This window comes from Phyllosticta citriasiana (genome assembly GCF_038021145.1).
Source record: "Phyllosticta citriasiana strain CBS 120426 chromosome Unknown IWZ02scaffold_13, whole genome shotgun sequence".
Classification (NCBI taxonomy): Eukaryota; Fungi; Ascomycota; class Dothideomycetes; order Botryosphaeriales; family Phyllostictaceae; genus Phyllosticta; species Phyllosticta citriasiana.
In genome coordinates, this window is record NW_027117290.1 from 99,567 (window position 1) to 112,645 (window position 13,079).

Below are 13,079 nucleotides of genomic sequence, written 5' to 3' on the forward strand. Positions count from 1 at the left end.
TGAAGCATGACGAGTGCTGCGGCAAAGGGGGCGGGTTGCGGTAGATCAGGCCAAGGTCATGAAGAACAACATCGGCAGAAGAAGATGACCGTTTCAAAGACAGTCAAGTCGACAACCCTTTGTGTCGTGCGTGCAATTGCTTTGTTGAAGTGAAGTGAGGTGAGGTGGGGCCCTTTGTCTCGCATGGTGGTTGGTGCAGGTGATAGATGACCAACGGCCGCCGCAGCTTGTGACGTCTCGCCTGCCTGTCTGCCTGTCTTACGACCTCACCCGTAACCACACCAACAGCGACGACGACAAAGGCAGCGACGAGAAAGTGAAAAGACACTAAGAGATGTCGACGATATTTTCGAAAAAGGGGCGCTTCCTTGCGCTTCTGATTCCATCCTGTCCCATCCCAAAAGACTTTATAGACATATGGAAATATCGTATTCCGCTGAGCAGCGTGACTGCATCCAAATACAGCTTTCGTTGCGCGGCGCTGCGTTGCGTTTTCTGTAGATTCAAAGCCATCTGCCAACTCTTTCTTTCTATCTTCGACTGTCTACATGTCCCCAGAAGCGCCGTGGTACGCCAAGTGCGCCATGCTAAATCCTTTCACGGAGTGTCCGTGTGCGTTGTTGCGTCTAAATGTCTAAAACATTGTTGTCGCTCATCTGATCCAAGGCGGGTAAGAGGAAGATCCAAAATTGCGTGTGGAGAAGTGTCAAGACCAATGTACAAAATGGCGTCAAAAGTCGGCAAGGTGGGGAGATTACAACCCCCACAACCCGCTGACGCCGCGCCGGACCGGACTACCGTTGCCGCCCGCGCTGCTCGTCGCAGCGCTGTAGCCCGAGTCGCGGCCGGCCTCGTCCTCGTCGATGTCAATGTCGTACTTTTCTTCGCCGTTAGCTTCCTCGTCGCCGCCCGCGTCCCAGCCTTTTTGCTGAGCGCCGCGCGTGTTCCATCGCAGCGTGCGACTTAGGCTGTCGAACCACTCGGTGGGCTGGCTCAGAACAGTCGGGAAAGGATATTGCGACGCGGCAATGGTGACATGATCACCTTGGCGCAGCTCGACGCGGCCCTTGCCGTCAAAGGCGCAGTATGCCGTGGCGCGGCTGTTACGCGGAATGGCGACGCGCAGCAGCATGCTGTCGTTGAGCAGCATCGGGCGGAAAGATAGCGTGTGCGGGCAAATGGGGGTGAGCAGAATGGCGGGAATGTCGGGGTGCACAAGCGACCCGCCGGCAGATAGCGAATATGCGGTGCTGCCGGTGGGCGTCGAAAAGATGCAGCCGTCGGCCTGGACAACGGTGAGGAGCGCGTTGTCGCCGTACAGCTCGAGGTTGGAGACATAGGGGCTAGGCCCGCGGTCAATGACGAGCTCGTTTAGCACTTCAAACTGCTCGGCCTCGAAGTACGAGGGCGAATTTTCGTCGTTTGCGTCATGGTTGCCGTTGGCGCGGTACACGGTGCAGGTGAAGCGCATGCGCAGGTTAACGCGCATGCCTGCCTCGCCCATTATGCGGTTCAGCTGCTCCTTGTAGCTGGAGAATTGAAAGTTGGTCAGGAACCCAAGGCTACCAAGGCTAAAGGACAGAATCGGCGGCACGATGCGCTGAAACAGCCAGCTCGTGTACAAGACGGTGCCGTCGCCGCCGAGGGTGAGGACCAGATCAAACTTTTCCGGCGTCGTCAGACAGAGCTCCGGAGACCAGTAGCGCAGCATGTGGTGGAACCGGGCATCCTGGGCGAGCAGGCCGGCGGCGTTGAAGCGCTGCGACTTTTGCAGCTTGTTATCGACATAGACGTTGACGCCCACGTCGTTTCCGTGCCGCGGCGTGGTGAGCAGCCACTGGGCGAGCTCGCGTGTCAGGTCGACGAGCTGATTGTCGCGGGCTTTGGTGACAATCATGACATTCTTGACGGCAATCTTGATGGGGCGGCGCTGCAGCTGCTTGGAGACTTCGCGGACGCCCGTGGCCGTCTGGACCAGGCGGGAATGTGACATGCCCTCCTCTTCCCGAATCTCTTCGAGCACGCGGTCAATGTTGATGGCGGCATCGAATTTCTTGTGGTAAAAGCAGGGCGAGGCGAGGGCGGTGATTTTGCTGGCGGTCAAGCACTCGGGGTTGAGGGTCAGATCCGAGATGGCCTGCGACAGGCGACGGCGGGATAGGGCCGGGCGGGAGGACGACGAGGGGTCGGGGATGTTGTCGTTGTTTAGCAGGCCATCGATGGAAGAGGCAATGGACATGTTGGAGGTGGCGGGCGGGCGCGAGGCGAGGGCCTTCATGATGGTCTGGCGGGGGACCGGGTCGATTGATACGGCCTTTTTGCGATGTCGGCCGTCGCGGAACCGAGCCTTGTGGGGCGGTGACAGGACGAGCGATGGCGACAAACGCAGCGACGAGGCGGGTTCGGAGAGTGTCGCAACGGGGGTGGATACAGTGTCGTCGTCGCTGTCGAGGCTTCTTGAAGGCGACGGGGCGCTTACATGGACAATCGGACTTGTCGGAGGCGAGCAACAGCCGTCGCTGCGACTATCTCCGGCGACGAGAGCGACGGACGGAGGATGGCGGGGATGGTGATGAGCAGAGAGGCTCCTCAGCCGGGGCGGATGTCGAGGTTGAACGACGGGGGGTGAGAATCCATAATGATGGTACTGTCGCGTGGAGGAAGAGGGAGAGACATGGTGGCGATTGTGTAGCAGCAGCGGAGGTGGAGAAACAGGCTCAGGCTCAGGCTCAGGCTCAGGCGCATGCAGAGCAGCGGAGCCGGCCGTGTCGGTCATTTGGTTCCCACGCTCGCTGTTCGAGCTGAGCTGAGCTGATTCTTTGAGAGCACGTCGCGAGCGAGAATCCTCGGCGAAGGTAGTGAAAGGATTGATTCTTTGTCGGCGAGACAGGGCAACGACAGATGGAGCTAGCCAGCAAGCCAACAATGTAATATGTTCTTGTTCCTCCAGCGCCAGCCCGCGCGCTCTAGTCCTCCCTCACCTCACACGCACCGCGCCTGGAGTCGACGTCTGCGCAGTCTGATGTCAGCCTCAGCAATGGTTGAGACGGCCTGCGCATCAAGTCGAATCGGTAGACGCCGTGATCCTCACGTCCAAAATCACCGGCCGAGCGACGGACCGTGGGCCAGCGAAGAATGCAGTCGTTCTATTCCTGATGCTGCGAACCGTGTCTCTGCTAGCGGGCCGCCGTTGACACTCCAGGTACCACACCACACCTCACTACACAACCACCACATGTCCACCGATTCGACTTGATCCACTGCGACGTCTCATCCCTGCTTCACACCCGGCTGCCTTGTCTTCTGGGCACTTCCCGTTGCGGATGCGCTGTTGCGACTGGTGGAATAAATCCAGCCCTCCCGCCTGCGACGCTGCGAGCGTTGGCATTGAATTCTTCCCGGTCCCCCTAAACGATCCCGTGACAGCCTGCGTACTGGAAGCGTGCCATGTTCAATCTGATAGCAGAGGCGTGTCACGAAAAGAGAAGCAATACCTTGGGTTACCTTAGTGGTGCTGTCGCAACAGGCGTCGGGACTTGCACATTGTCCGGGACAAGCATTCACGTCACATTCCCACGAGCAGCCGGCCAGATGCCACGGCGCCGGGTTCGATCGGTCTGCAGAATCGACACTGACGGCGTGAGGAATGTCGTTGAAGAAGCCCTGCCAGTGGTTCCCAGCTGAGGTAGACGCGCAGCGCTGCCCTGCAGCCGAGGGCATGGGAAACGCGTGCACGCTCCACGACATTCCCACTGGATGGACAGTTGGTTCTAGTCTCGTCGACCGTCTTCGAATCAATCAATCAATCAATCAATTGCGCAAGCGGCACAGCAGCTTGGAGTAAGGTATGCAGGTTGGTACTAGGTGGCACAGCAGAGCAGCACATGATGAATGACGTCAAAACACAAAGAAACATGCCAATGCCATCCATGATGCTGCGGGTGATGTGCGCTTGCCCTGCTTTCGCCTTGCGCTCCACCTACGTCATGGCCTGCACTCACCTGGCAGTCCCTCAACACCACCACGCATATAAACGTCCTTGACTGGACTTCACTCCTGCCTCTTCCTTCGCCGAAACAAAACAACTGCCTCTGCTCTACGAAATACACTTCGACCACTGTCAAATCCAAACCTCAAACTTCTTCCCGAGAACTTCAATACCTTCTGCAATCATGTCTGACAAGAACACCTCGACCCTCCAGTCCTACGTTGACTCTGCCACCTCAACGGTGCAGTCAGCCGTCGGCTCTCTGACCGGCAACACAGCCGACAAGGTGCGTTCCCACACCCCTCACACCGCACAACCCACACAACCACCATCACGCATCCAGCTGACAGCCACACAGAAGCAAGCCGCCGACAAGCAAGCCGAAGCCGACGCCAAGCACACCCTCTCGCACACCGGCGGTAGCGCCGGCCCCGTCGACGTCTCCACCTCCGGCGTGACTCCCAAATCCAGCGAGCGGCAGCAAGGCAGCTGGAACCAAACGATGGGCTCGGCCAAGGAAACGCTGGGCAACGTGCTGGGCAGCGAAGACCTGAAGGCGGCGGGGCGGCGGCAGAACGCCGAGGGCCAGGGCCAGGAAGCCCAGGGCCAGGTCGGCGATTTGGGAAAGGGCGTGGGCGATCGCGTGGTGGGGAGTGTGGGTGGGGCTGTGGCCGGGTTGACGGGGAATGACGCGGCGAAGAGGGAGTATGAGAGGCAGCATGATCAGGGGAAGACGGCGCAGAGGGGTGTCGAGGCTGAGTTGGAGAAGCAGGCCGAGGCGGAGAAGAAGTGAGTGTGCGGCTCGTGATGAAGTGATGATGGGGATTCGAGATTGGGACTGGGCTTTTTCCCCCCTCTTGTTGTTGGTATACCCGAGGCTTGATGCGCTGCCTCCTGGCAGTGCTTGTTCATCGGCCTTTTACGATTTATGACTGGGACTGGGACTGGGGAACTGAACTGAGGATGATGTGGAAACGACGACTCGACCTTTGAGAATGAACATGACACTTTCCTACACACTGTACAAACAGCAAATTGAGAGCAAGTGCTTCTGTCGAGAGTTTCCTCTCATTCAAACCATGTGCCATAACCACATGAATCCAGTGAGGCTCCATGCTCAAGCCATGCACAAAAACCCAGACACAACTCCACAAATGCTTCAAAGCGTTCCCTCACCCTCATAATAATGAATTCTTCCACTTTCTTTTAACAGACAGCACATCAATCAAAAAAAAAACCTAATCACGCCCCCAAATCCGCCGTCCAACTCATCGGCCTCCGTCTCAACTCACTCACCGCACTACCCCTCCTATCGAACACGTCTCCCTCTGCCCCAGCCTCTCCGACATCCCCCTTGACCGTCCCACTCGACATGGTCGCCGTCGTCGCATCCGACGCCTTGCGCAGCGCCATCCACCACTTCTCCTGGTCCACCTCGACCACACCGTTGCCCTCGTCCTCGTCCCCGTCGCCGTCGTCCTCACGCAGCGCAGACGGGTGCCACTCAGCATCAGCATCGTTGTCATCGTCGTCGTCCTCGACAATCGTGGCGTACGCGTCCGCCGCCGATGGTCTGCGGCGCAAGTGGCTCAGGGGCACGCTATCGGGCGCCGAGGGGCGGCGACGGAAGTGATATGGGTCCATGTCCGAGGGGCGCCGCGTGTACGTCGTAATGACGGACGCGCGGCTGTAGATGGAGGGCGAGGGGAGCGAGGGCGCGGGAGATGTAGGAGAGGGGGAAACGTTGAGGGAAGGGGAAATATTGGGGGTGGGGTTTTGCGGGTGTGAGTGGAGAGGGTGAGGGTGCGGATGAGTTTGTAGGTGTTGTTGGTGCGTCCACCACTCAACCCGTCCATCTCCCCCAGTATCCAGTCCTTCTCGTCTGCTGGCCCACGCCGCAGCCGTCGCGGCTGCTGCCTCGCGTTGTAGTTCGGCGCTCTCGCGCGCGCTGCTGGCGGCTTGCCAGTCGAGCGAGCGACTGCTCCGATGACGTCGCTCGCTAGTTCGCGTGCGCAGTCTTGCCCGGTCGTCCCGCTCGGCTTCGGCTTCTTCCACTGCTGCCGATGATGATGCATCTGCATTGAGAAAACCGTCCTCTTTCTTGACGGCTTCTTCGGCTTCCCGTCCATGCTCATAAAGCGGTGCGGCAACAACCTCGCCCAAGCGCACGGCCCACGCCGCCTGGCGCTGCGGGGTCGATGTCCATTTTGGACTGAGCATCAGGTTGAGGCTGAAGCTAGGGCTGGGAAGGGGTAGCGGGCTCAGTCTCCAGATCTCGCGTTTCTGCTGCTGCTGCTGCTGCTGCTGCTGCTGTCGTGGTGCTGTGTGGTGCTGTTGCCGTGTCAGAGCCGTGGCCACCTTCGACGTCCAGGACTTGCTGTCCGCCGCCGCCAGACGCAACCTCAGGGCATTCTTCTTCTTACTTTTGTTGTTGTGTTTGTGGCCGTCGTGGTGGCGGTCGTCTTGCTTGGACGTTGGTGAAGCCGGCGTCGCCGGCGTCTGCTCCTCGACGACGACGTCCTTCTCGTCGACCGGCACCACCGTCGTTATGGTCTTGGTTGTCATTGTCTCGTCCGCCGTGATGGTCGTGATACCCGTTTCTGCGCCGCTGTGCTTCCTGCCGAACCGCCCTTTTACCACGCTCCCTTTGCGGCCCATTTTGAACCCTGGAAGCTTCGCGCTCGTCCCGCCGATTGTGGTAACTGGGTCAAAGTCTTCACCGCGGCTCTCCGCATGCAAGGCCGCGTCGCCACTCGCTCGCTTGCCATTTAGCACTTTGGCCAGACCGCCCAGCGCTGCCCCAAATGGACCGATAGGCTCCGACCCGTTACCGCCCTGGCTGCCCATGAGTTTGGGGAACAGGCGGACGGCAAGAGGCGTCAGCGTGGGCAAGCACGCGCAGGTGATGCCGACGGAGATTTCAATCCCGCAGTACAGCTGCAGCTCCCACACGTGCTGCGAGAAGAGCGGATCGTCGTTGCCTCCTGGTATGCGCACCAGCGGCCGGATACGCAAGAGGCTAGCAATGACAGGCACCGAGGAGAGGGTAAAGATGAAGACGAGAAACGCCCGCCGCTGGGCCGTGATTTTGAGACGCCCCAGCACAGGCAGCGGCAGCACGACGGTGATGAGGTCTGTGAGGACGTTGAACGAGCCCAGCACCAGCCAAGCGACTTGGTAGTTTTGGCATCGGCCCTTGTGCATCGGTGCCCCAGGGGCCCCGGGAGGCAGCACTTGCTCCCAAAAGTATGAAATGGGCACGCAGAGGAAGATGCCCGAGCTGAAGCCCGCGAGATGCAGTGCCGAGATAAGGATGATGAGGACGTTGCAGACGCGCGTAAAGGTCGGCACGACGAAGAAGATGCGCCGGTATAGCAGGAGGATCGAGATTTTGAGGGTAAAAGACATGATGGGGTACATTTGCGTGGCAACCCAGTGGATCTGTTTATTGTCAGCTTGAAGTAGTGGTCTTGTTGGCAGGAGACACACCTTGCGCATGCCAATCTTTTTTTGAATGTCAGATGGTGAGTTTCCCAGCGCCTGTCCCTCGTCAAAGGCAAAGTCTGGTTGCGAGGTTAGATTTGCTCGTTTGCACCGCGTCTCTAGACGTACCAGCAACGGCCACCATGATGGAGGACGCATTTGATAGAAACTGTTCAACACCGTCAACTCAGGACTACGAGATCCTCTCAAGCAGACTTACCATGGCCACGAGTATGAGGTAATCGTCGGCGGCCAGATGCATTCTGGTGATTGCAAGCCGCGTGTAGAACCGAAGAGCCACCATCATCGTCGACAGCATCCCCAAGGGCGTCATCAAGCCAAAGTGAATGAACAACCTGCTCTGGTCCACCATGCTGGAGAACAATGTGCGCTTTGACCACTCCAAGCTCCAACAGACAGCAGAGGGCCAGTTCAATGGTCTTATCGCTCGACCGACTCCAGGGGTCGCCCATCGACCCCCGACTCCAAACTCTTGCGAAACAGTGCGCGAACGGCAGCCTCGGAGCCCTGACTTAGACATCGGATTTAGGATGGTATTTTGATTGAGACTTGGCAGTCTTTTTAGGTCCTGCACTGCGCAGATCTGTCACGGCCTTGATCTTGAGTTGAATGCGTTTGACAATTGCTGAATGCTCTGTGCGCGCCCAAGAGCCGCAGCACGCGGGTACGAAAGTACCGTATGCCGCTCTCGCGTCATCATTGCTCTTCGCAGAGGCCTTGGAGCCCCAAAAGACGAGCACCTCACGGCAGGCTGCGGGCACACCGTCGTCGACTCGCTGGACGATTGTGGAGGCGCGAAGGATGGCCCAGGGTCGCGCCATGGCTAGCGCCGTCCACGCAGCAAAAACAGAGGCAAATCACCAATCGTCGGACAACTTGAACTCGAGCACGTCCTGAGGCGGACCGCTATCCCGCCGGGTGGAGCCGTCGGTATCCTGGCGATGTGGGCGCGCTTTCGCTTTTTTCCTCTTTTTCTCTTTGATCCTGTGCATGCGGCCCTTCACATGCTTTTTCCAGTCCTCGTCGCCAATAACAATCACATTGCACATTTCGCACTCCCGCTTGACCCAGAGGTCTCTGCGCTCGCTCAAGACGTAGTCGCGTTTTGGTGTCAACATTTCTTTGGCTGCCTCGGACAGCACCATTGCATCGGGCAAAGTATCCCCGTTGAGGAACTGCTCGGCGATGTCCAGTGCGGGTCTTTCAACATTGTCTGCGAACTGTGAGACGTCTGTGCCATCTAGTACGAACATGTTGTTTGAGAGGCGAGTGTCCTTGAGCGCGTTGAGCAGCTGGATGCGAATGAACTTGATCTGGCGCTTCGCATATTGTCTCGTGCCAGCCTTGATTTGCTCAATGGCTTTGGTTTTTGAGTTTTCGAGCCAGTCCTCAGAGGCCAGGCCTGCCCCTCTTGCGCGAAGATAGGGAAGGAGTTCTTTGTAGCCGATTGACACCCAGATGCCACGCGTCAAGTCGATGTTCTCGCGCTGTTTCTGAAATTCGTGGAGCTCTTCAACCTCTTCTAACAGACCCTTTTCGAGCATCTTGTCCACGCGAGAATCTAGTCTTGCTCTAAGGACGTCTTGTGCAGCGTGAACCCAGAAGAGCAAGGCTGGAAACCTCACAAGGTCGCTGGGGCCCGAGGCACTTGCTGCCTGGTCCTCGTTTACTGCGTTGCTTGTTTGTCTCCTAGCATGCTGCTCCTCATACATTTGCGAGGCGGGCCTTCCCGTCCTGAGGCAAATTTGTAGAGATCGCCGAATCTTGCGACGGTCCCTGGGATGCCAGCGGTCCGCCATGACGGGATCCAGCTCCCGCAATTTGGCGACCAGCACTTCAGTCGGCTCGTCCAGGATCGGAAACTCTTTGCTCTCGCCATCGGAGCCGTCTTCTGTTCCGGAGACGTCAATGTCTTCAATCAGGCTCTCCCTGAACAAGAGGGATCGGATGTAATAGTTGGTGCCGCCCACGAGAATGGGAAGCCTGCCACGTCCGCGAATTTCGTCAATCATAGACATTGCTTTCTTTACATATTCAACCACAGTCCAGGTGTCTTGGTCAAATCCAATGGAGCCGAGGAGATGATGCGGAATGCCCTTCATCTCCTCGTGAGTGATTTTGTTGGTGATGATGGGCAGGCCGTGGTAGAGCTGCATGGCATCGGCGTTGATGACCTCGCCATTGAAGCGGCGCGCAAGCTCGACGGCGAGCTACAAGGCATCAGAAAGTGCCTGAACAAAAGTTTCGAAACTGGAGTGCTGCCTTACTTGGGCGTTCCAGCCTCTGGCCTGCTCTCACCTGTGATTTTCCAGTACCCGTGGCGCCAATGACGGCGATGAGGGGATTTTGCGGCGGGGTGCGCGCCATGGTCGCACACTTTTGCAGCAGGCGTGCTGTTTTCCACATGAAAAATTGTCGTGGTTTTGGTCGTCGTGGTGGTTGTTGGGTCGAGGACAAGGATTTGAGTCGGCGGGCGCTTTGCCAAACGCGCAATAGCGCCGTCGACCAGGGTCCGATACCTATGCGCGTCGATGATTTAATACGCCAACCTACCTCACCTTGTTCGTCGCGCATTGCTTTCGTTCTCCCAAACCACCACTTTTTCAATTTTTATCATGGGACACTCTAGCGGAATCGCGGATGGCGTCGCCCCCTCCATCGGCGTCAAGAACTTGAACTACGCCTTTCAAGATGGATCGCTTGGTCTCAAAGACGTCATTCTCGATCTCCCTCCAGGCAGTCGTACCCTGCTCATAGGAGGTAGCCAGCTTTCCGTGTCACTGTCTTCAAAGATCGCATGCTGACACACGCATCAGCCAATGGCGCTGGCAAAACGACCCTTCTCCGCCTCCTCTCCGGCAAGCGCATGGCCCCAGCCGGTACCGTCTCCATCGCCGGCGTCGATCCGTTTGCTCACGGCCTCGAAGGCGTGACCTACCTCGGCCTCGAATGGGTGCTCAACCCCATCGTGAGAACCGACATTGACGTGCCAACCCTGCTTTCATCCGTCGGCGGAGACTACTACAGCGATCGCCGGGACGAATTGGTGCAAATACTGGACATTGATCTGAGGTGGCGCATGCACACGGTTAGTGATGGCGAGCGCAGAAGGGTCCAACTGGCCATGGGTCTCCTCCGGCCTTGGAGCATCCTGCTGCTTGACGAAATCACGGTGGATCTAGACCTGCTGTCTCGCAGCAACTTTTTGCAATTTCTCAAGAGAGAGACCGAGACAAGGCCATGTACCATTGTGTACGCAACCCATATTCTGGACAACCTCGCACAATGGCCGTCGCATCTCGTCCACATGAGCCTTGGCAAGGTCAAGAAGTGGGGTACCATCGAGTCGTTTGTCGACCCAGGCCAGCCGGCTGTCAACCGCACCAACAACAGTCAGCTCGGAGAGTTGGTTCTTAAGTGGCTGCAGGAGGACCTGGAAGATAGAGGACCGCGCAATCCCCAATCAGGACAAGGCAAGACGTACCAGTCTTTTGAGGGCAAAGGTGGGTACGGCCTCGAGAAGAAGGTGTAGAGAGTCTCAGCATTCGCCTTTGAAGACATTTTGTTCAACACCAGGGACGATATGCTCCCATAGAAAGATTTCTGATTCAACAACTCGGGCGCGGCGTTGGGAGGGAAAGATTAAGGTTCAACAAACGAAAATGGCGTTGGCGTAACGTTTCAACATGCATGAGCTGATTTCAACAGCGGCGGTGGGGTCAGTCTTTTCCCTAGAGCTTGTGAGAAATAGACAAGTTCAACATTGGATTGGCATGGGTGGATTCTTTGGTTTTCAACACCGATTTTACTCGGCATCATACCCATCAACTGCGTCTGGATGACGCCGAATACAGAAACAAGATCGATTTCGAGTTCATTTTTCCCTGTCACGACCATTGTGGGACATAGGCATCGCGAACAGTAGTCGCAGGTCTTGCCGACTTCGCAGCTTCGCCATCACGAAAGTAGTCAGCAAACGAGGCGCAGTGCAGCATCGACCAGCTACTCGCACGAAAGGAACGGCGACGCGAATGCAAGACTGGCCCTGAATGTTCAAGCTCATATACATCTACCGCCGTCACCAACGGTAGCACGCTCACTTGTTCTAACACAACGGGGACAGATAGACCCTGACTCACACTCAACCTGATCAAACAACAGAAACACGCCATTCCCATCCCGTCTACGAGCGACCCCTACCGCGCACAGTTTCGACCCCAGCAACGCACTGGCCCACCAGAGTGGAAACAAGTGAGTGCTTCAAGCTAAACCACAAGCACCCGGCGACGCGGCCTCGCCTCTTCAGACTCGCCTGCATACAACAGACGCCGAAGACCCTGACGGGTTTCTGTGCATCTGCGATCCAGTTCCGTCGTCGGATTTAGGGCGTTGTTGCATTTAATCGATCTGGCCGGCGCCCCTGCCTATTCGTCTGGTTCGATTTGGCTGGAGTGGGACGATGGCGATGCTCGTAGGCTCTACGAGCTTTTTTTTGTTCACTGGCGATGCGACGGGTGGTCGCTAAGTAAGACGGAGATTCGGCTTTCAGCGCATTCCATGTGCGTCTACTCGTCTTTGGCCACTTCAGGTGAGAGGTACTGACATACGTCATTGCAGTTCTAACACAGGCCCTGGACGCTCTTTGTATGTTTACGGGGGGGTTTTGCTGCATGCCTCGTCGCATCTCTCATAAAGACCGAAGCAAGAGCGTCATTCGCCATGCTGATCACGATTCGCCGTCTGTCATGCGCACCAAAATCACCATGGGTGCCCGGACCTCAGCACGCAAAGCGATATTGCCTTTCTTCAGCATCATGCAACAACACTGAACAGACATACCACAAGCAGCAAAAAACATCATCACCCCTCAACACATATCCACGCAAAGCAACGAACCACCTCTCAAAACCAGTGCGTCGACGCGGAAACGAAGAACGCGTGCAAGCGACCAGCCGGGAGCAGAGAAAAGTGGCAGGGTGCGTATGATTCTTCTCCCCTACTTGGTGAAGTGCTGGATAGATGTGTCTGGTTATAGAGAGCGAGGGGGACGGTTTTCATACCTGGCTGCGTGGGACACGGTGTCTGTCACGAGGTTTTGCGCCGTTTTCGTGCGCTGCGCAGGTGTTCAAGTGGTCTTGTGGTCCTGTGACGGTGCGGCGCGAGGCATGTGCTGCTCGTAGCACGCATGTGGGAGGACGAAGGTGGGAGTATAAGAAGCGTCCTTTTGGCGGCGAGGACTGTGGATTATTCCACCACTCTCGACCGCGGGTCTGGAAAGCCTTTCTCTCAGATCTCATTTCACAATCTTCTGGCTTCACCCGTTCAACCTTTCTACTTGACTCGTTCGTCCTCTGCGGCCGATTCCACTTCGCGCTTCTTTCCTTTCTGCTGATTCTGCTGAGCTGGAAAGGACAGTGACGACGGACGATAGTTGCGAGCATCAACATAGTATGAGGGCTGACTTCATCGTTGCCTGCTTATGGTGACAGACAGCGTCATTCCGCCATATCTGAATCTCCTCTTTGGCAGGGAAGGCGCAGCGTTGTCCGAAAGACAAACCGAACAAGAAGACACACAGACAGCACAC

General features: G+C 57.1%; 5 protein-coding genes across 5 annotated transcripts; 2 read left to right on the forward strand and 3 right to left on the reverse strand.

Moving 5' to 3' along the window:
* Window positions 1-633: 633 nt before the first annotated feature.
* On the reverse strand, window positions 634-3,111 carry IWZ02DRAFT_65123 (NAD kinase associated with ferric reductase). The gene has a single exon (XM_066771013.1). It carries the CDS (start codon window positions 2,774-2,776, stop codon window positions 755-757), a length of 2,022 nt encoding a protein of 673 aa, XP_066619515.1. The 5' UTR covers window positions 2,777-3,111; the 3' UTR covers window positions 634-754.
* A 959-nt stretch (window positions 3,112-4,070) lies between these two features.
* Window positions 4,071-5,052, forward strand: IWZ02DRAFT_459781 (uncharacterized protein). The gene is made up of 2 exons (XM_066768106.1): window positions 4,071-4,274; window positions 4,347-5,052. The coding sequence occupies exons 1-2, from the start codon at window positions 4,173-4,175 to the stop codon at window positions 4,779-4,781; spliced, it is 537 nt and encodes a 178-aa protein (XP_066619516.1). The 5' UTR covers window positions 4,071-4,172; the 3' UTR covers window positions 4,782-5,052.
* Window positions 5,053-5,922: 870 nt separating this feature from the next.
* Window positions 5,923-8,180, reverse strand: IWZ02DRAFT_65107 (uncharacterized protein). The gene is made up of 5 exons (XM_066771012.1): window positions 7,692-8,180; window positions 7,601-7,640; window positions 7,478-7,551; window positions 6,412-7,429; window positions 5,923-6,319 (listed from the first exon to the last, which is right to left on the reverse strand). Exons 1-5 carry the CDS (start codon window positions 8,010-8,012, stop codon window positions 6,225-6,227), a joined length of 1,548 nt encoding a protein of 515 aa, XP_066619517.1. The 5' UTR covers window positions 8,013-8,180; the 3' UTR covers window positions 5,923-6,224.
* A 169-nt stretch (window positions 8,181-8,349) lies between these two features.
* On the reverse strand, window positions 8,350-9,859 carry IWZ02DRAFT_383529 (tRNA isopentenyltransferase-like protein; the record flags this gene model as incomplete). The annotated part of the gene is made up of 2 exons (XM_066765279.1): window positions 8,350-9,702; window positions 9,791-9,859. The coding sequence occupies 2 exons, from the start codon at window positions 9,857-9,859 to the stop codon at window positions 8,350-8,352; spliced, it is 1,422 nt and encodes a 473-aa protein (XP_066619518.1).
* A 248-nt stretch (window positions 9,860-10,107) lies between these two features.
* On the forward strand, window positions 10,108-11,024 carry IWZ02DRAFT_471392 (ABC transporter-like protein; the record flags this gene model as incomplete). Its single annotated transcript, XM_066768870.1, has 2 exons — window positions 10,108-10,252; window positions 10,309-11,024. The coding sequence occupies 2 exons, from the start codon at window positions 10,108-10,110 to the stop codon at window positions 11,022-11,024; spliced, it is 861 nt and encodes a 286-aa protein (XP_066619519.1).
* Between the last annotated feature and the right edge of the window lie 2,055 nt (window positions 11,025-13,079).

Bases quoted from the DNA above. Each gene is read 5' to 3' on its own strand.
- IWZ02DRAFT_65123 (XM_066771013.1), bottom strand. From the start codon at position 2,776: ATGACCGACACGGCCGGCTCCGCTGCTCTGCATGCGCCTGAGCCTGAG.
- IWZ02DRAFT_459781 (XM_066768106.1), top strand. From the start codon at position 4,173: ATGTCTGACAAGAACACCTCGACCCTCCAGTCCTACGTTGACTCTGCC. The intron at 4,275-4,346 runs GTGCGTTCCCAC...ACAGCCACACAG, and splicing joins CCGGCAACACAGCCGACAAG to AAGCAAGCCGCCGACAAGCA.
- IWZ02DRAFT_65107 (XM_066771012.1), bottom strand. From the start codon at position 8,012: ATGTCTAAGTCAGGGCTCCGAGGCTGCCGTTCGCGCACTGTTTCGCAA. The intron at 7,641-7,691 runs GTAAGTCTGCTT...GGTGTTGAACAG, and splicing joins ACCTCATACTCGTGGCCATG to TTTCTATCAAATGCGTCCTC. The intron at 7,552-7,600 runs GTACGTCTAGAG...CCTCGCAACCAG, and splicing joins CATCATGGTGGCCGTTGCTG to ACTTTGCCTTTGACGAGGGA.